At 33.0% G+C, this 20,802-nt stretch overlaps 2 protein-coding genes across 2 annotated transcripts; one reads left to right on the plus strand and one right to left on the minus strand.

Moving 5' to 3' along the window:
* The first annotated feature begins 5,389 nt into the window (after positions 1 to 5,389).
* LOC132757546 (beta-1,3-galactosyl-O-glycosyl-glycoprotein beta-1,6-N-acetylglucosaminyltransferase-like) lies at positions 5,390 to 11,081 on the plus strand. Its single transcript, XM_060748859.1, has 4 exons — positions 5,390 to 5,870; positions 7,641 to 8,110; positions 9,399 to 9,622; positions 10,625 to 11,081. Exons 1-4 carry the CDS (start codon positions 5,424 to 5,426, stop codon positions 10,921 to 10,923), a joined length of 1,440 nt encoding a protein of 479 aa, XP_060604842.1. The 5' UTR covers positions 5,390 to 5,423; the 3' UTR covers positions 10,924 to 11,081.
* Positions 11,082 to 11,615: 534 nt separating this feature from the next.
* LOC132757557 (uncharacterized) lies at positions 11,616 to 19,123 on the minus strand. The gene is made up of 7 exons (XM_060748872.1): positions 19,076 to 19,123; positions 17,902 to 18,052; positions 16,201 to 16,406; positions 15,106 to 15,290; positions 14,592 to 14,749; positions 13,992 to 14,168; positions 11,616 to 12,519 (listed from the first exon to the last, which is right to left on the minus strand). The coding sequence occupies exons 1-7, from the start codon at positions 19,121 to 19,123 to the stop codon at positions 11,747 to 11,749; spliced, it is 1,698 nt and encodes a 565-aa protein (XP_060604855.1). The 3' UTR covers positions 11,616 to 11,746.
* Positions 19,124 to 20,802: the final 1,679 nt, after the last annotated feature.

A 20,802-nucleotide genomic window follows, 5' to 3' on the forward strand; every position in this document is an offset into this window, starting at 1 on the left:
TTCCGTTGACAGATTTTTATGTTATCTGTTAAAAAGTACGAGTCCTACGAAACCAGTACTCATCACAAAGATAGTCCCTGGGTACCATCTCTCCGACATAATTATTAAACATTCACATAAACGTATAATAGCACCATTTATGGAAGTTCGGTGAAATCAGACTTACTTCCATTCATATCAAATACACGTATGCAGTGTATTCTGGCGGTCATACCAATTTATTAAAGCACTTACAAGCAATACCGTTACTTTTTTTTAGAAATATGAAATAGTAAAACACTTTTCAGAAAAAAAGTAGAATTTTGAGAATCATTAATCAATTGATATATCGGTTCAGATTAAGAACAGGATTAAAAACGGAATGAACCATTGTATCTAGTGTTAAAGTGCCGAGACTTGTACTGTACAGTAACGTTAATAATATTTTCCGATTTTTTTCTTTTACAGATTGATTATTTTTTTGTTTAAGTAATATCGTATTTTAATCTTTATTTTGTTTTTCGTGACCTGTTAAAATTTCCAAAACGATCCTCATGATCATTGGCCATTTACCAGAACCATCCTTTTGCTTTTGTTGCTTTTTGCCAGTTAGTACAGATATAAAGTGATCTTGTATTTTAAAGAAAGTCAAAATACCTATATCTTTATAACATTTTCCCACCTTTATGATAAATAATTTTACAATCAGCGTCATTTTCTTTCGATAAAAAAGTATCTTACATATCCTTCAAACATTGTTTAAAATTTATAACACTCATGTTTGCCCTTTTTAAAGGAGAAAAAATGTATTCGTGTCTGTAATTTTTTAATGTGTTAAGCGTTCTGTGATAAATAGAATATTATATTCGTGTATATAGGTCAATATGACCCGTGCACTTTATTAACCGGTTATATCTATTCCTGTAAGGTTATATATATTCTCCCGTATAGTATCCCTCCAGCAACTGTTCTTACTAACATTGTTATCATAACATATCGCATAACAAAACCAGAAATGGAAAGAAAGAAAAAAGAAGAAGGAAAATATTTATTTATTAAGAGTTGATTAAACTGACAAATAAGGTCTAGACATAAACTTATCATGGTAGATCTGTACGTATACTTATACATACATGTACATGTACATGTAAATATGTCCTTCCGTTGATAAGGTATTTCTCGGTCTGGTAAAAAATGTTACCTTAACTACGAACTTTAATAATTACAATTTTTAGCTATACGATAGTGTCCGATCTTTGTCAAATAAAGTCTGTGTAATTAAGTTAGAGAGAAAAATAAGTCATAATATAAACAAATGCTTTAGTTTGCAAAAAGAAGAAAATGCATTATCTGTTTAATTTATGATTTATTAAGATTATCAATATTGTTACCATTGTTGTAATAACATTTTGATAATTATAATTGGTATCACTAGGGTAAACGTAAACGTTGTCAGTAGTCCGAAATTTGGTTTCCAGTCGATATTAAACTTATAAATTATGAGCTTACAATAGAAAAGAAAAATTTTAGCCAAAGTTAAAAGGTACCCGGCTGAGGTTCAAAATCATAAAAAAAACCATAAATTTTTAATTTCTTACAAAGATCAGCAGCACCGTAGGGAACGTGTTACAGTATCGCGTTTTTCGGTTACAGTATAGAATTTTCAAGATGGAGGATTATTTGTTGGGAGGACAGGTAGGTGATTTTTATTCCGGTCCATACTACAAGTAGTTTAGTTTCTAAAAAATGTTTTTGTGCATTGCTTGTAAGGAACAGAATCCGGTATCTAGTCATAATTTTTTTCAGACTCTGCACCGCAGATTTATCGTTATATTTTCTCATAAATATGCAGATTTGACAGTTTAAAAATTTGAATCGAGAGACCAACGCATTTTCTCCAATTTCGACATTATTTATGCATGCCTAGAAAAAGTAAATCTGCAAAACGTTAGTCCTTAATGTTAGGAAACGTTTATAAAAGTAAATGACCAGTTGAACCTATTTTTCTGTTGGTAAAATGCGATTGAAAAAATAAACAATGTTACAGGATAGAGCGAGGTTATTTGTGCAAGGTTACAGCATAGACCTAGCGATTTTTATCCGATTTTGTTACAGTTTATACTCAGATTTCGGTTACAGTTTAGACTTCGGTATTTTCTATATATACTAGGTAAAATGTATGAATGTTACATAGACTTTTAAATCTCTGTGAGCTTATTGGCCCGATGTCTATTCGTCCGTCTGTCGTACACATGTGTGTTCAATCTCAACCGCTCAGTAACTACTTGACTAAATGAGTTGAAATTTACATGACTTTCTACCAATTACATGTAGTTGTTCAAATGGTTTCGGTTGCAATCGGGGACACGAAAACCCAAAACAAAGATTTTGAAAAAAGCAATGTTTAAAGACCCTTCTCGTCTCGAACCAAAAGCATTCAAATCAAATCATGATCATGGCGTCATTTCGAATGCTTCTTTGTTGAATTTATGATTATTTTGTCATTATTAAATTGAAACTCGTTTTTTTCTTATTAGAGACATTCTGTATAACAGTTTTCATGTTTTTGAAAAAGAAAATAATATTGAAAGTATAAATTAAGGTCAGACAATTACAATATCTTCTCTAGTGAGGCTGATTGAGGTACATAAAAGTGGTAGAGTCGGGATAAGGCCATCTTCATTTACTGCTGTAGTTGAAATCCAATCATGACTTTGGATTCTTTGTATGTGAGGAATCTATCAAGCTAATTTACGGAAGGTCGGTGGTTCTAGTCAGGTGTCCGCTCGTGTCTGAAATGTTCACAAAGGGTATCTGGGGTCTTTCTTTACACTAAAGCAGGAATGTTTTCACATGACCTCAGTGTCGTTGAAACTTAAAATCCAAGAAAGCCAAACGTAACAAACCCTTTTAAATACTTACAAAATACATTATGGTAGATGGAAATTCCAACTTAAAATACAATTTAAGGTTGAAATATTGCTCACTGTTTAATCATTCTCAGGGTATTTCCTGCTTGTTAATTGTGTCTTTTGACAGCTTATCTATGGTATGCAGGCTTCATAACCTCCGATCCCCTCTCAAAATTTCATTTTATTTAGTTTCACTCATTGTATTCTCGTTTAGGGCACACGACATTTTTAACTTGGGGGTAATATGCCGCTTTTCATAGAATGGCAATAACGTGTCACTTTGAAGGTTCCATGATAACCACCATATGAACACATTCACAGATGTTAAAAAATCTAAAGTGTACCAGTTCATGTTTAATGTGAATTCTGCTGAAGCCGGTGCTAGGAGGCCTGGACGGTAGCTTGCAGTTACCACTACCGTCCATGAACAGGTTTAATCAAACTGATCCTGCAACATTTTCATGTTTTCCGTGTTGGACTTCTGTTAAGGATTCTTTTTTCTCTATTTTATTACTAATAGGCATTATTATAATGTGTAATGAAATCAAGCAATAATATTTCTTCGTTACTGTTGTTGTCGTGAAAACAGTCCTTACTTAGGACATTACTTATTCTGCAAAAAGTCTCAATCTGAAACTTAAAGTAAGAAAAATAGCAAACTATAACTTTTCTGCTGAAGAAAAAAGTAATACAACCTTTCAAGAATGTATTAAATAGAAAGGTATGAGTTATTTCATAAAAATAATGGATACACGAACTTTGTTTGAAATTTGGCAAGTATCTAAACTGTAACCGAAATCTGGGTATAAACTGTAACAAAATTGGATCAAAGTCGCTAGGTCTATGCTGTAACCCTTCAAAATTAACCTCGCTCTATACTGTAACATTGTTTATTTTTTCAAACGCATTTTACCAACAGAAAAATAGGTTCAACTGGTCATTTACTTTTATAAACGTTTCTTAACACAAAGGACTAACGTTTTGTAGATTTACTTTATCTAGGCATGCTTAAATAATGTCGGAATGGGGAAAAAATGCGTTGGTCTCTCGATTCAAATTTTTAAACTGTCAAATCTGCACATTTATGAGACAATATAGAGATAAATCTGCGGTGCAGGGTCTGAAGAAATATATGACTAGATACCGGATTCTGTTCCTTACAAGCAAAGCACAAAAACATCTTTTAGAAACTAAACTACTTGTAGTATGGACCTGAATAAAAATCACCTACATCTCTTCCCATAAATAATCCTCCATCTTGAAAATTCTATACTGTAACCGAAAAACGCGATACTGTAACACGTTCCCTACGGTGAGCAGGGGTTCTTAAAAAAGAAAAACATGCAAAAGCTCGCAAATAAATTGAAAATCGTATTTTTGTGTTTTTGTTTTGATCGATGAGTGAAAAGAGTTAAATGCCACGCTTTTCAATTCTGGACATTAAGGAAAAACAGAGTGAGCGAATGATCTGAAATTTTGCACACAAGTAATTGGTATATACAATAAATAAAACATGTATTAATCTCAAACAACAAGTTAAACATCAATCTCAAAATATCATTTCCAGTTCCGTCATGTCAAAAAACCCTTAGTGGAGTCCAATTAAAAGAAAATAATATAAATTCGTCACTTTTAATACTATTTGTGATTCAACTTAAGGTAACAATCGCTATAAATATGTCAAGATAAGCGGATTATACCACAATATATTTTTTTTTGTATTTCTTAACAAATTAATACGCGTCAATACAAGTATTGATCTAAAAATATGCACGAATTTATCGTATTCACAGATTTAACAAAGATTACAATAGTATTCAATAATTCACAATCTTAACATAAGATCATATTGCAACAATATTTGTCGTACAGTCTATAGTGAAGTATATCACAGGCATTATTATTGTATATATAAGAGGGGTTAAGTTTTATCCGTCATTTTGGACAAAATGGATTATGATGATATGGCGCGGGTATTAATATAAAGTTGCGAAATGTACCAGTGATCGGATTTTAATATTCATTAATTGTGCTAAATTAAATTGGTGAAAAAAGAGAATAATTTTGGACAAAGGTTAGTCCATTTAGCAATCGACAATCCTCAAATCATTTCTGTATCGTACCTTCATATCATTTATTTGGTATTTATCAGGCACGGAAATGCAAACTTAATCAATATCTTACAAGACATAATTATATATTTGACTTACATGAAGAATAAAATACAAGTCATTGTATGTCGACTGTTTAGCTATTGATAACATTATATATGTATCACAGGTGTATCATTTACCTTTAAAACATTATCATTTAATCTAAAATAATTTTAAAATTTTATTCCTAATGTAATACAAGAGAAATCTTTGACACTGTTGCAATACTTCATCAAGAAACGATATACTATAACGAGAATGAGGACGATATTGATTTAAATCATCAGTAATATGAAACTACTGTAGGGAAATCTACACTAAAATCTAGGAGATGTGTCGCACAGGAATAGTATCTAATTACGCGTGTACGGTATACATAATGTCAGAAATGTTAAACAGTTTTGATTTAAAATCTGCAAAGATAATTGAATTGTGCGATGGATTTACTTTGTGTAAAGGAATTAAAAAACGTGCAGTTACGTTCATGATACTTGTGTGTCTACAAACAGCATTGACTGGTGTTTATTTCATGTATAGCTATTCCAGTATTGTAAGGGGTATTCAAATAGATATTGAGCACCTACGAAACAATAATATAGCTGATCTTAGTAGAGATAACAAGAGTTGGATATTCCGTTTTGAAAATCAAGAAACGTTAGGAAAGTTCTATTTCGAACCAGAAGCTGGAAGTAAAAAACTATATATGTGGAACAAAGGGAAAATTATCCCAGTTGATGTTTCAACAAGTTTGGCATTTGAAGCGTTAGCAAGAAAAGTGATAAATCTAGGCAACTGTACAATAACAAATCAAAATATGTCATTAGAGGTGAGTACAAGTACATGTAATATCATTGTAATTTGACTTCCAGAGCAAGACAAATAAAGGCACGTAAGGCATTCTCAGGTTAAGTCCTTTATAAGCTCAGCTTTCGAACCCAATCCTTTTTCAACAATTGATGTTATCCGGAACTCGGCAAATGTTGGTTTTCCCCCAGCTAATCAGTATGTGTACTACCCTTCACAAAAGATTATGCGCTCATTTTCAAAGTTGTAACTTGTACCTACGGATTAGCTGGGAAAACCCCAAATATTCTTTAATCCGGAGTTAGTCTTTTCATGCCTGTATAGTGTAAGTGGTATATTTGAAATAAACTATGTTTAAATTAAAGGCATATAAAAACTGATGCTGTATGTAGTAAGATCAGTGATATATCTAGTAAAGAACATGACTATCTTATAGTCTATCACTTACCATGCACTGTTCACACATTTCCTTTATTGCAAGATGTAACAAAAGATCACAAGAGAGGTTTAACCTTGAGCACGCTTTATATCTTCCATGCACTCTTCCAATCTAGATAAAACTATTATCTAATATATGTAATGATTGAAAACCGAACAGGGCAGACCAAATGAATGAGCCGGCTGGTCTTGGTCTGCACTGGCTACATGGGAGGAGTTTGTTGCAGACAACGGACTTAGGGTTAAACATATATGAGCCGCGTCATGACAAAACCAACATAGTGCGTTTGCAACCAGCATGGATCAAGACCAGCCTGCGCATCCGCGCAGTCTGATCAAGATCCATGCTGTTCTCCTTCAGTTTCTCTACCTGCAATAGGGCTTGTAAGCGAACAGCATGGATCCTGATCAGACTGCGCGGATGCGCAGGCTGGTCTGGATCCATGCTGGTCGCAAACGCACTATGTTGGTTTTGTGGTGACGCGGCTCATATAGTTTTAACTTTCGCTTCATGATGATCGCTTTTAAGATTGTTGAAATAATTCTGTAGTTCGCTCCTTGGAAATAACCAGTACTGTTGTCTTATGAGGAAACATGACCAAAGTTCGAAACCACGATGCCTTGGTTTAAAGGCAGACACCTCTAGTTCTCCGTTCCTTTACAAGTTTAGCCTTAAATGTCACAAGATACTGGTATGTTTGCTGGTCTGTTTTTTTTTAAATGTCATAATATTCAGAAATATCACATTTATATGTGATATATTTGAAATATATTACAGTATTAGATACTAATGTTAATTTAAATGAAACTAGCTGATGCTTTTCTTCTTTCGTTTTATTAAAGGTTGGCTTTAAATGTATGACTAGTTATCCTAAATATTTTCCAAATTAATATAATCCCTGATGAAACATGTGCATGGGAGTGGAATCAATAAACAAACCTTAATACGTGAAATGTATTGATTGTTTGTTTCACTTTATTGATATTGTATAGTATAAAAGATTTTGTTCTAAACCACAGACACTTGGGGTGTGGAGCTCAAAACACATTTAAATTTCAATGAAATGTTTATTTGTCAATCCTGTCATATATGTAAAAAAAAAAACTTAATATATGCCGTTTTGAAAAAGAAATAAATCTTATTTCAACGTCTGTGATATTTTCGAGCTCCACACCCCCGAAACCCTATGTATTAACGTTCTAGAATTAATTAATTCTTCAACGGCTAGATTGTGTCATGCGTATTTACTAAATACTTACCATTAAAATTAGGTTCAATGTCTTTTTACATTGTAATGGACATACGGTTTGTTAGATTAGAAAATTTATCCTCCTTTCTATCATTCTGTTGTAGACTTACTCGACGGTACCAAACTGCAGGAAAATTCACAAGGATATAGAGGATGTTAGTTATTTCGCATTCCAAGAGGAAATAGATGTTCAAATAGCTTATAGTATTCTAGTTTATAAAGACTATCAAATGGTTGAATTTTTACTACGAACTATCTACAAGCCACAAAACACATACTGTATACACGTTGATAATAAATCACCTAAACTTTTTAAAAATCGTGTGCGAGGACTTGCAGCTTGTTTCCAAAACGTGTTCATAGCCACGAAGCCTGTGAATGTTTACTGGGGCAATTTTTCTGTAGTTGAAGCCGAAATGTCATGCATGAAAGACCTTTTGAACAAAACTAAGTCTTGGAAATATTTTATTAACCTAACCGGGCAAGAATTCCCGTTACGAACTAATTACGAAATTGCCAAGGTGCTTATTGCTCTCCGAGGTTACAACAACATGAAGTGTAGCGACCGTATAAAGTGAGTATATAGCACTAATCTTTACTATATATGCGTTTCCCTTATTTGCTAAGAAGTAAATTTTTGCTTCTGCCTCGGTCAATATTAACTTCTTTTTTTCTGTAAATATCACATCATATTCACCAGTTTAAAAGTCAATATTTGTATAATATTGTAAAATCACAAATCGCCATTCACCGTATTATAACTATTATTGATATAGAATGTCTGTTGTATAAGATAATTATGTTGACAGTATTTAGTATCATACGCGACATCAAGCCACGATAGTTAGAGGATATTGAATGAGTGTAGTTTAATACTAAATTTATTGAACGAGTTGAATAAAATCATACTGTTTTATTCAATGAGTTCAATAAATTTAGTATTGAAACTACAAGAATATAATATTCTATTTATCTATTTAAGAAAATGAATATTTAATAAATTGCGGTAGCCACGAGTGAAATATGACGATTTTCATGCCACAAGATGAAAATAAATCCAGTATTTATAGGAAAAATTTGAATTTTCTGTAAATTATAAACTTGTTTCTCTCTTTGACATTCCTTTTTGAAAGACTTCCCATATAATTTTGTGTACTGGCTAAATTTAAAAGAAATTTGTCCGGCAAGGCACCAGTGAAAATATGGAAAATATGTTTCGCTGCAGGGAAAAATATTTTTTTTTACAGTAAAAATACGGAAAATGAAAATACGATGTATATACTTAAATCAATTCATTTTATTCACAAAGACAATACCATTTTTTTGTCATTCTTACTCACTTTTTCTAAAAATGCTTGAAGTTTTTAGTCTAGGAGTCACAAAAGACGAAAAGATACCTTTATGCCTAGACAAAAAATTTATCGGGAAAAAGTTCGGTGAATGTAATAAATTGATTTGTGTTAAAACGCATAATTAAATCGAATTAAAATCAGTCGACTTACACATCATGGTCTCACTTATTGGAGGCCCTTTAACGTTTCCGTACTTTATATAATATATGGTATCCATTAGTAGATTAAATCGGCGTACAAGTAGTTTATTGATAACACGCCATTAAAATATAGATTGTTCATTAACATTGAAGTAAGAAACATAAAGGAATGCATTCACACTAAGTGCATTGTATAAAAAAATAAAGTCAATATAATAATACTTAGATATAAAATATATAAAAAGTGATACCGTGCATTGGGAAAATTTCAAGAATGACGATTGTTGACATACTAAATTAGACACTTTTACATTCCATCAAAAACGTTTTAGTAGTGCAAATAGTTTTGATAAATGATATTTGTTTTCAGAAAGCCTGATCTACTTATATCAGGACAGCCACCTTACGGCCTTACTGCCTACAAGACCTCAACACATGTTGTTTTAACTCGAGAGTTTGTTGAATTTATTCTTTACAATAAAACAGCAAAAGCGGTCTTAAACTGGACAAAGCAATTGAAGATACCTTCAGATGAAATAGCTTTTTCAACACTTAACTGTAATCAGAAGCTTAAAGCACCAGGGTCACATAGAGGTAACCTATATTTTAGCCATTTATATCCGTAATACATGTACATCTTCGACAGAAATTATACCAAACTGCTCACAACGCTTACAACAAAATAAGGGGGTATTACTAGGAGGTATATTACTGGGGGAGGGGCGGTAACTGGAAGATTGAGAATGTAGTGTTTTATAATACTGTAAGGTTGTAACGTCGCTTTTCATTGGATAATCGTGACGTTTATATAGATTTATTTACACGACTGCTGTCGATTTATGAAGAAATCTTACTTTTTCTCCACAAAATGATGCTTGCTATATTATAAATTCGTTATAATGATTTTTGACAGCCAGGTTATATGACCCTATATAAACGGCTTTTGCAATATAACCCTCGTCTAGCGACTTGGGTTATATTTAAGAACAGCCGTTTATATAGGGCCATATAACCTGTCAAAAATCTTTATAACTAATAACATAAGGGAAGTAACCATTGTGAGTTATTCAGTAACGCTAGATCATTAAGCGCGTCTTTACGTTAGGTTTGTATATCGCAAATGACGTCACATCAAAATATGTGCACGGTCGTGCAAAAACCTTTTAACGGAGTCGCAAAAGCGACACGGGTTTGTGATAAAACTATCTTTGAAAGTCGATCATTACAGTTGCATGCCTATATTTCAAAAAAATCTAAATTGGAAAAATGTTCTATTATTTTAAGAAAAGTAAAAAAGTATTCAAGATTCCCGTAAAAATTTGCATGTTTTTATGCGTTTATTGGCTGTTTTTGCAGTATTTATCACCCTATTTGAACAGTGTGACTAACGCAGTAAGGTCTATTTTCACATATCCTGTTCTATTTTTGGGAAGTGGAAGGTTTTAAGTTCCAATTTGCAATGTGTAAATTGCTTTCTTTGTCAATTTGCAATATCTTACTTCTTAATTTATTTTTAATATTTTTATGAAAAAATAAGCAACCTGAAGGCAAGCTGCTTTTACTTAGACACTTATGTGTTCTATGTCTGTTTTTCAGGTCATCCTAATGATTATAATCGTACACTCAACTATATAGCAAGATTCAAGGTCTGGATAGGAAAGACGTCACATGTTTGCAACGGAAAACGCCTCCGTGGAATTTGCTCATTCGGTCCTAAGGATTTAGAGACATTACAGAACAGATACGAGCTTTTTGCTAACAAGTTTAATATCCGAGCGTTCCCACAAGTGCCATACTGTTTGAGAAACACATTACTGAAAAGGACATTTTTAGAATACACAGGTCGTTTAGATTACAATGTTTCGTATTATGAAAATATTCCGCATAAAATATAGAATATATTTCACATCTATAATAATTGGCATACAACTTGTTTCATCATAAACCATTAATTAAATATATAACATTGACGAGAACAATAGAGAATAATAGAGGGACATATTATATAATATTAACGGAAATCAGGGAAAATGCTAGTGAATTAACGTAGAATAACTAAAATGTTCTAAAAAAAGGTGTACAATAGGCAACGACTATGTATGGAAGTGTTAAAGTAAACATAATTGTCTCAATATCTTTTGTTGTCTATATTGATGCTATTATTGGCTCTGTTTATTTTGTTGATTAAAGGGACATCACTGATGTGATATGACGGGTCTGGAACTATTTCCCGAGATTTGTGTATCGTCTGATGCAGGTCAGGACCAATAATGTGTGTGCACATTTTCAGATCATTTCCTAACCCTGTTCTTCTTAAATAATCGTTATTATTGTGCAAAAAGACAAAAAAGTGAAAAGCGCTCAAAGCTTTTCACTCGAATCTTTGCTAAAGATCACACAGAAAATCGATATTCAATTTAATTCTGGGTATACTTCTTTATAATCATATGCGGGTTTTTTCCATTTTAAATGCTTCAACTTTTCTTGTAAGAATTTCAAATTATAGGTTTATAGGCCATTAATCTCAACGGAGCTCCTTTAAGTTTGGTTTTGAATCAGGGTCTGTCTATTTGAAAATGACCTTTTTTATAAATGAATAATAAAAACTTTGAAGTGTCACCATACAAACCACGTTTTGGCCAGGTTTAATTTGAAATAAAATATGTAGCTTAATAATAGTGTTCTTCAGACAATTTATCAGTTTGTACTTCGTGTTATTTATGCTAGTGCATAGAGTTTAACAAACTTGGATTTCAGAAATGTAACAAGTATCCAAGATCGTGGTCCTTTCTGTATGAAACATACAGACTGTGGTCTGTAAAACCGCGTGCGGTCTTTTATCACTACACCAGCCTCCTCGCCTGCGGCATTCAACTGTATTACATTGTGTGAATTCTGACCACAAACAAAAATATTACCGTCGGGGTCGACGGCAATGCCTCTTGGAGATTCTAAATCGGGGCGTTTGTACTTAGACAGGATTTTACCATACAAGCCCATCGTTATAACGCCAGATTCTCTGTCTGTTATATGAATCATTGTGCCGTCGGGGCTTATCTCTAGATTTCTCGGGGAAGAAAATATTGGAATACCCTCGGGATCCCTTTCAAATACCCGCAGTAGACGCCCAGACATATTGTACACCCTCAGCTGCGGTCTATTTTCGTATTGGCCACCAATACACGCGACAAATATTTCTCCATTATTGCATGCAACACCATAACATGACACGCCAATTTTCATCAGTCGTGACACTTTTAGTTTCTTATCTACTGTGATAAACTGAAGTTGTTTCTCTTCTCTAAGACTGGTGATCGCTTCTGCAGGACTAGCTAAACATACAGCGTAAGGTTTGCCGGGAAGGTCAACATGGTCAATCACGCGGAAATTAGCGGTCAGAAGTTTGAGCCTTTTATGATGCGTGCTGGTAAGAATTATCTTGCCGTCGGGTAGACATACAGAACCTGTGTTATCCTCACTCGTACCATGATCTGTAAATAATGTTTATAGATATAAATTTTATATAACATATTAAAAGTGAGCTAAACAATGAAAACATATATCAAGGTTAATTAAGTCGCATTATATGAATAATACATGAACTTTAGTCATTTAGAATAATCGTATTCTAAAACACCAAACCAAAACTTTTAGAAGAATTTGTAATTTAAAAACATTCTACGAGAGAGCTTTTTCAATACGAAAATTATTGACGTATTGAGCAAAATGCATATACAATAAAATATACATGTATACACCACCAATTATATATCATCATACTTGTAGTATTTTTTTAAATGTTCTCCCCTTTTTATTTTTTTAATTTGAAATAACTTTAAATATATTAGGTCGGAAATTTGGGGAAAAAGTTAAGAATTCCTTAACCGAGTACATTGTACTTGAAACGCGGCTAAAAAAACCATTTTAGGATAAAAACCCTCTTAAAACCCGGTTCAATTTTTAGCAAACTACTTCAAATGCATTAACCCCTCTCTGAATAAACCCCTTTAAAAAACAATAAAAAAAATTAATGCTCTCGCAAAAAGGTGTTGTTCTGCAAAGTCTTCACTAATATAAGAGAAATACAAAATGCCAAAAAGAAAGCCCAACACGCCCAAAATTAAATGTTGGGCCCGGTTTGATTGGCAGGGGTGTTATGATTTTTTGGGGAGATTTTGCATTTTATCTTGTTTTTTCAGATAGAACGAAAATTTAAAATGGGTTGATTAAAAAATGTGAACATTTTCCGTAAGTATTTTTAAAAATTTTATAAAAAAAAAAAAAATATTTTTGGATATCCTTTTTGAAAAAATTCCGGAAAAAAAGTTTTAAAGGATTCCATTTTGTATAAAAATTTATATTACATGGTGAAATAAAATTTTTTTCTAGAAACCCCTTTTATCTGCTATAATGGCACTTTTCCAACAGCATCAGTATTTAATTCTTTCGTGATTTGTTTTCGCGTATAATACTAAATACTGTCACCATAATTATTTATGGAACATGTATTACACATCTTCCCATTATATACCAACTCAGTTTAATTACAATCAGTTTAATTACAATTAATGTGAAGCTACTACTTCTCAACTTCTCTGCAGAAAAGCTGTCTTTATCCGTGAATAATACTAGTATAATAAAGTGGTTGTGGTGGTGGTGTTGGTAGTTTACCCCCGGATCAGGACAGTAAGACACATTGAATTTGCCAGAGCACAGTTCAGCCACCGCACTGTTCTCGTGCAGGCCGTCAAACAGCTTACCAGTACTAGTTGCCTACAGTTCGCAAGAAACTGATAACTTTTGTACATGCCAGAGCAGAGGTACAGTACGAATGACCGTATAAGGGATTTCATGAACACTCACAACGGAAGAGACCTACCTGCACCGTCTGGTCCAACGCTCTACCTATTGGGCTAACCGGACGTTGTTAATAATGGATCTTATGATAGCATGATTGTAATACCTGATGATAAGCTGATGTTGTATTCGCCCTCAAACTGCGCTTTGTAATTGTGTGTGTCTTCCCCAAAATCACCAAGCGTCTTCATGCTATTCAACAAGTTCTCCAGATTTCTGTCCGCCATAAACAGTAACCTTTCCTTCCCTAAGTTCTTAGAAATGTTCTGTACGACAGCCTTTCCTATAAACAATATATATTTAAAGACTGAAAAGTATTTAATACTAGTAAGTTTATTCAAAAGACCACGGTATCTCAAATCGACGGACATTTGTCCTCCCAGACAATTTAAACCACGTATTCGTCCCCCTTTTTTGTCTACGCGAATAATTTGCACGCTGTAGTTCAACACTTTTTTATCAAATTCTCTTTTTATTTGCTTATTTATTTATATAATTATACTGTTGTTGGATTTTCGTATAATAATGCATGGTTTTTCGTTCAAATGCTTTGTCATTAGTCACTCTTTTGGCTTTTTGGCAACAATGCACTCAAAATTGATATATATATTTCCTTAGTATACAGTAATGATATTCGTGTATATAAGTATATACGTATATTATTGTAGAAACAACGCTCTATAGAAGAAAACTATATTGCTCAAACCTTCCTGTACACTCTTTTTGGCTTTCTTTAGCGTAACAAACAGTTCTGGTTCATTGTTTGTTGTTGTCTCTATCTTTGCGGTAAGACCACCAAGAGTATCAGAGACGTCTTCACACGTCTTGACGTCATCATCTATCTTCGTTATTACGACGTCATACCTGAAATATCGATATATACCAATTACTTCAGTATTGTGTTGAACCTTACACTGTGACATTGGAACAACAATTGTAAATATATATATTAGTATATTTGAATATTCGTTTTATCAGACTAAAGTTCTCAGAAAATTGAGCCTTTCTATTTCAGTTGCATCCTCATATAAGAAAAAAGTTATCTAACTTTAATCATCAATTAATTTCAAAAATCAAACCTTATGGCAAATACGTTACAGGTATACTGTTGTGAATAAAATTTTCAAAATGCAATCCGTAGTATTAATGTTAAAAAAACATATACGACTAATTCACGTTTTCAATTTTATGTTAGATATCCTGAGACAAATGTTTATTACTTTTCCTGAAGTTCATGCCTGGCAGTATGTTCTAACTTGTCCAGGATATCCGTGATTCTAATGCGCATGTCCAAGATGGCGTTAATGATGTCCTCTTTCTGCTGTTGCACGTGATTTTGATTCTCCTCGCGTTGGTTTCGGAGAGTGTCAACGTCAGCTTTTATCTTTCGTATAGATTCTTTGACCTATAAAAATGTATTTTATTATTTGAGCTATTAGTGCACACACTATGTCAGGCTTAGATAATGCTTGCATATTTAAAATACCGCATTTTCTTCAAGGTATTTAGTCTTGACTATTGCCATTGATTCTATGGATTCTGTTGAAATAAAGAAAATGGATTCCTTACAGCTCTGAAAACGCACATATCATAAAAATTTAAATAATTTATAATAAGTTGCAAAGAAAAATGTGCACTTGGTTACAGGAAAGTTTTGTACACCTATTTAAGCAAATGTTGGCATATTTGAAATTTAAACTTGCAGAAATTTATTGACTACACGATGATTTGAAATTTGATCATTATCAGGACTTTGCTTATGTGTAAACAGCTGAGTGAAGAAAAATAAAGATTGCAGAATATTCCCTTTTTAAAAATGCGTTTTAGCTTTGGATACTTTTTCGAACATTATCGTTGATTTTCATATAAGATGATCGCAACAGATACTGAGTAATGTTACCGGTTACGTAACGAAACAAAAATGCGTTAAAATACATTTTTACAAATTTTACTTTTCACCCAGCCGCTATATACACAAAACTAAACTTCTGATAATTATCATATTTCAATATACATGTAAGTTAAACCAATGTATGGTCAATGCATTTCTGCAAATTATGAAACCTATTCCTCCAATATTTTGCCCTTATGTATACATAATTTTCAAGGTACCAAGCGCACGCTTTCTTTTTCAATTGAGTACAGAATTGGCACAAGAAATCAATTATTGAGACAAATCATGCACATGGCGTCATCACGAGCAACGTTGTGAGAAAATTGTGTCATTTATATTAATATTTCAAACAGAAAAAAAAATCAAAAATCATATACATTTGTATGTGTATATCACATGTTAATCAGAAGTTTCCACTGACCTCGAGTAGTTCCATGCTGCTCTCGACGCCGGCGGCCGCCTGGGGTATATATATGACATCTTTACAAGCTCTGTGGCCGACGGCAACACAAACACTACAGCACAGCTCGTCGTGGTCGCCACAAAACAACTCGATTGTCTTCCCTTCATGGTGCGTACATCTGTCTGTCAGTTTTTGTCTTGGTGTACTAGGCGGTTTTTGTTTAGCTAAAACGGCAAACATTTATAATTGCTTATAGTGCAGAAGGTATTAGCAGTATGTTTTGACGGTAATACATTGAGGATATTTAAGTGCTGTCTTCAAATACAGGATTTATTTTCATCCAGTGGTATAACAATAAATATTTTCTAAGACTTCCTACTTTTATATTAGAATACCTTAAACTAATAATGGAAGTCTACAACAATCATTTACAGAGGAAGTAACTCCAAGGAAATCTGTATAATATTGAATATGTACTTGTTCTAAAATATTCGAATATTCTGTACCATATATTTAGAATCAAATATGTTAAATATTTGTCATGTAACCGAATGTTCTATGAAAAGATTGTCTCACAAAATAGATTTCATTGCTTGCGCAGCATAATTTTCGCTCTTGACAAAGAAAGTTTTGGTGTGAATGAAAGTTCCATGTACATGTATTTGTAACGTTACATTAACGGATCATTATACATGTATAACCAACGTTTATACGTTCGTAATGGACCGCCGTTTAGAAACACGATTATTTCGGTTTTGACTCATAAATAGTCATGTCTGTATCATTGCAAAAATCTGAAAATTGCATTTGTAAGTTCTCTTGTAGAAAGCGAGATAACTCACTAACATATAAATAAGATATTATCGTCCGAGTAACGTTCCGTTGCCTTGTGCAATGTTATATGGTCCCAATATAAACGGTTGTTTGGAAATATAACCCGAGCCGCTAGTCGAAGGTTATATTGCAAACAACATTTATATATGGCATGTCAGAAATGTTTATAGCGAATTTATAATCCAGCAAGCATTATTTTTAGAGAAATAAAATGCAGTATAATAAAGACGACAATACACTCAATATATTTCGACCTGTTAAAGAGTGAATAATTTATGGTGCAAATGACCATCAAATGATTTTTTGAAAATCAGCATTTAAGATATAGGATTAAGATAGTAGGCTCTAATTTATTACTGGATTAATGTATAGGCACAATAGTACTCACTCTCAACATGTAAGGAAAGTCGCCAGTTTCTAATATCTTAAAAAAATTATGAAAAATAGCAGTAATGATCAGGGATGGTGATTTATAAATTTTGCCATCTTTTCCTTGGGAGTTTCCGTCTTTTAATTTATTGATTTCACGAGTTATTTAGAATAGCATTCCGTTCTTCGCATAACTCGACATCAACAAAATTTATGTCATTTAATCCTGGAAGATAAGCCTTTCTTAATAAATCCTGAATGTAGTTTTTCCATGTAACAGGCTCTAAGTTTTGAGTCTTAATCTCACATTTTATTTGACTAGTTTTTAACATTTGTCTCTATTTAGCTGCCTTATATTTCAACATAATGAAACATAGCTACGAACTAGTTGTTAACATTTCATATACTATTTCAAAAATCACTTTCATTGCAAAAAAAGGATAGACAATTAAGGTCACTTAACATATCTTGGACATTTTAGTCCGTAACTCGGCACATTAAGGACTAATTTAGTACCTGTAATTCTGTGTGTCTTGGTCACCACGAATTTCTTGTGATCGTGCACACATTTCTCGCACAAATGTTCGTCACATTCAGTACAGAATTTTGTAGCATCTACCTTCCTGTTTTCTCTACCACAAGGACTGCAGTGTGTTTCTACGCACTCCTGTGTCAAAGAGTCAGATATAACATAAGTTGTCTGATTTAAAAGTTATTCAAAAGTTATCCTGTTTTTAATCATTTCGATATTACAATATTAAATTTCGATAATATATAGAGGATATTGAATGAATTTAGGTTCAATACTGACTTTATTGAACGAGTTGAATTAGTTATATTATGCGAGTCTCTGACAAGCCATTTTAGCGCCGTAATGAAATCCCTGCATTAACCCTGCAGTGCGAGAACAGGCGAAAGGCAAAAACATGCTTCATTTCCCCCGCTATTATACCATCTTCCCACCGAAATAACAATTGTCTATCAAATTATCAATCACTATGGAAAGATGTTTAAATAACCTTTCTTGCACAATCAAGCCCATCAAAATGATTCTACAAAATTGTTACGTTTTAAAAAAAAACACATTTCAATGCCGCTAAATGTTACAAATTGGCGTAAATGTATATTTTTGGATCTGGCACGCTTTTTAATATATAGATCTAACATATATTTGCATTCAAATCTTCCGTTTGACTAAAACAGACTCTGAATTATTCGAATTATGATGACCTTCAACCGGCTCCGATGTTAATACTCATTTTGTATTTTCAGTACAGCAGATTTCTAATGGAGGAAAACACTCAACGTATTTTACCAGTGTTTTTTTTAACGTAGACACAAAATAAAAAAAACACAAAAAAAGTTTTGAAATAAATATTTCTTAAACGCATTAAATGTTAGCCCTACACATGCATGAGGGTTGTACAAACCAATACGTGTCACATCTTACTATACGTGTCACATCTGACTATACGTGTCACATCTGACTATACGTGTCACATCTGCCTATAACAATCAAGTATCTAAATTGACGTTACATGATAATTTGAAAGGCATTAAAAATGAACGTAAAACTTTTAAATTAAAGTCATGTAAATAGAATAAAATATATTCGCAATTATTCCTGAAATTTCGGCCAAAAGAAATATTTTAATTCAGAGAATATTCATGTATAATTGTTAGAATTTACCTTATCCGAGCGGAGCTTATTAGATGATACATCTAATACCGCCGCCATAATCCACGTTTTAGAGAAATTTTCAATTTATAAATTATAAATTTTGACACAAGTCATATAAAAAATAAGGCAGTTTAAAAAACCTTTTTATTTTTTTGACAGTTTTATAACGTTTAAAGTATTGTCTTTTTCATTGGAAATTTCGCGCTCTAAATGGTCTATTACTGTCTATTGATAAGCTTTACAACCAACATTGTCTGGTAAGTATAGAGTTACCTATTAAACTACAAAGTCATTTCTTTTGATATAATCAGCTTGCAATGTATACGGTTATTGTCCCACATGTATCAGTTATAAAGATTTGCACAGGTTATATATGGTATAGAATTAGCGGTTGAAAGTTTGTATAACCCGATCCGCTTATCGGTACCTAACGGCCATATAACCTGTAAAGATATTTTTTCTGTTCTGACCCTCTACCGGATAGGACCATGTACCAAACTTTTTCATTTTTGCGTTTGAAAACTATAATCAGTTATAAAATGTTCTTGTAACAGGGGTCAACTTAGAGATGCTTATATATAATAATCAAACATAGTAAGGTACTTTTCTATTTGTTTCATCTTGATCTTAAGTAGCACTTACACGTAGTCACCAATGTTTTTACCGGACTTTCTTGTTTGAGGCTCAAACATATACACCCAACTGCCATCACCTGTCCACCTTGCGCAAACCTTTTTAGACCGCAACGCATAATCAGAATTAAATGAATACTGGTTTATGATATGCATCAACTTTACTGACGATTTCGCATCCTGCTAAGATTGTGTGCACATGACGCAACATTTTGGAAAGTTTTTTTTACTAATTCATGGACAATAACCCAGTACATCCACAAGCAAACACCATGGTGTACACCTACATATGCTGACACAAATTTATTTCAAGTTTCATGACTCTAGGTCACATATTTGTTTGGATATACATGACACAAGATGAAAAAATGCAAATTTTAACAAAATCAAGAGCAATAACTCAACAAATTATGAATAAATCCACAAGCTAACCCCTATGTGCACAACTTCACATGATGAACAACATTTTTTGTAAAGTTTAATATGACTCTAGGTCAAATATTGTTTGATCTACACACAACACAAATTGAAAATTGCCATTTTTTACTAGGTCAAGGGCCTTAACTCTGAAGTAATCCACTTGTATACTAAAAAAGATCGGGATTAATTGATTCTGATTTTATTTTCATTGTTTTATAAAACTTGAATTGATCGTATTTCGCCGTAAGTAAACGATACATAAACAACATGTAAAAATTTGTTGATTTGCAAAGAAGTAGATTATTGAGACTTGATGGTATACGGTATTTTTTCCATATCTGTAAAAATTGTTTGAAAACCAGTTTTATCGTTGAAATAGATGTCCCATTCGTGTTTAAATATTAAAATATTTCTGATAGAGTGTTTACAGGGGTGTATCACGTTGGTGGCAGGATCTGACCCCAAGCGTCTGTGGTGACGCAAGCATTGATAGAGCGGCGTTCTGCGCATGCGGGCGTTGGCTCGGCGGGGATTAAAAGTTGGCTTAGCGGTATACAGCTTAAGACTACGGAGCTGATCGCTTTGATAGAAGTTCTGTTATAGTCTCTCCTCCTTCTTCTCCCTCTTCTCTTTCTCTCAACAGCTTATTGCAATCTGAGGAGGTTCTGATTCTACTGCTAGACT

Source organism: Ruditapes philippinarum, unplaced genomic scaffold, assembly GCF_026571515.1.
Source record: "Ruditapes philippinarum isolate M1 unplaced genomic scaffold, ASM2657151v2 ctg2575_1_1_1_1, whole genome shotgun sequence".
In the NCBI taxonomy this organism is placed as follows: Eukaryota; Metazoa; Mollusca; class Bivalvia; order Venerida; family Veneridae; genus Ruditapes; species Ruditapes philippinarum.

Coding starts and splice junctions, on each gene's coding strand:
- LOC132757557 (XM_060748872.1), bottom strand. CDS start 19,123: ATGGCGGCGGTATTAGATGTATCATCTAATAAGCTCCGCTCGGATAAG. Junction 14,750..15,105: donor AGGCATGAACTTCAGGAAAA/GTAATAAACATT, acceptor TCGATATTTCAG/GTATGACGTCGTAATAACGA. Junction 12,520..13,991: donor CAACATCAGCTTATCATCAG/GTATTACAATCA, acceptor CATTATTTACAG/ATCATGGTACGAGTGAGGAT.
- LOC132757546 (XM_060748859.1), top strand. CDS start 5,424: ATGTCAGAAATGTTAAACAGTTTTGATTTAAAATCTGCAAAGATAATT. Junction 5,871..7,640: donor ATCAAAATATGTCATTAGAG/GTGAGTACAAGT, acceptor ATTCTGTTGTAG/ACTTACTCGACGGTACCAAA. Junction 8,111..9,398: donor AAGTGTAGCGACCGTATAAA/GTGAGTATATAG, acceptor ATTTGTTTTCAG/AAAGCCTGATCTACTTATAT.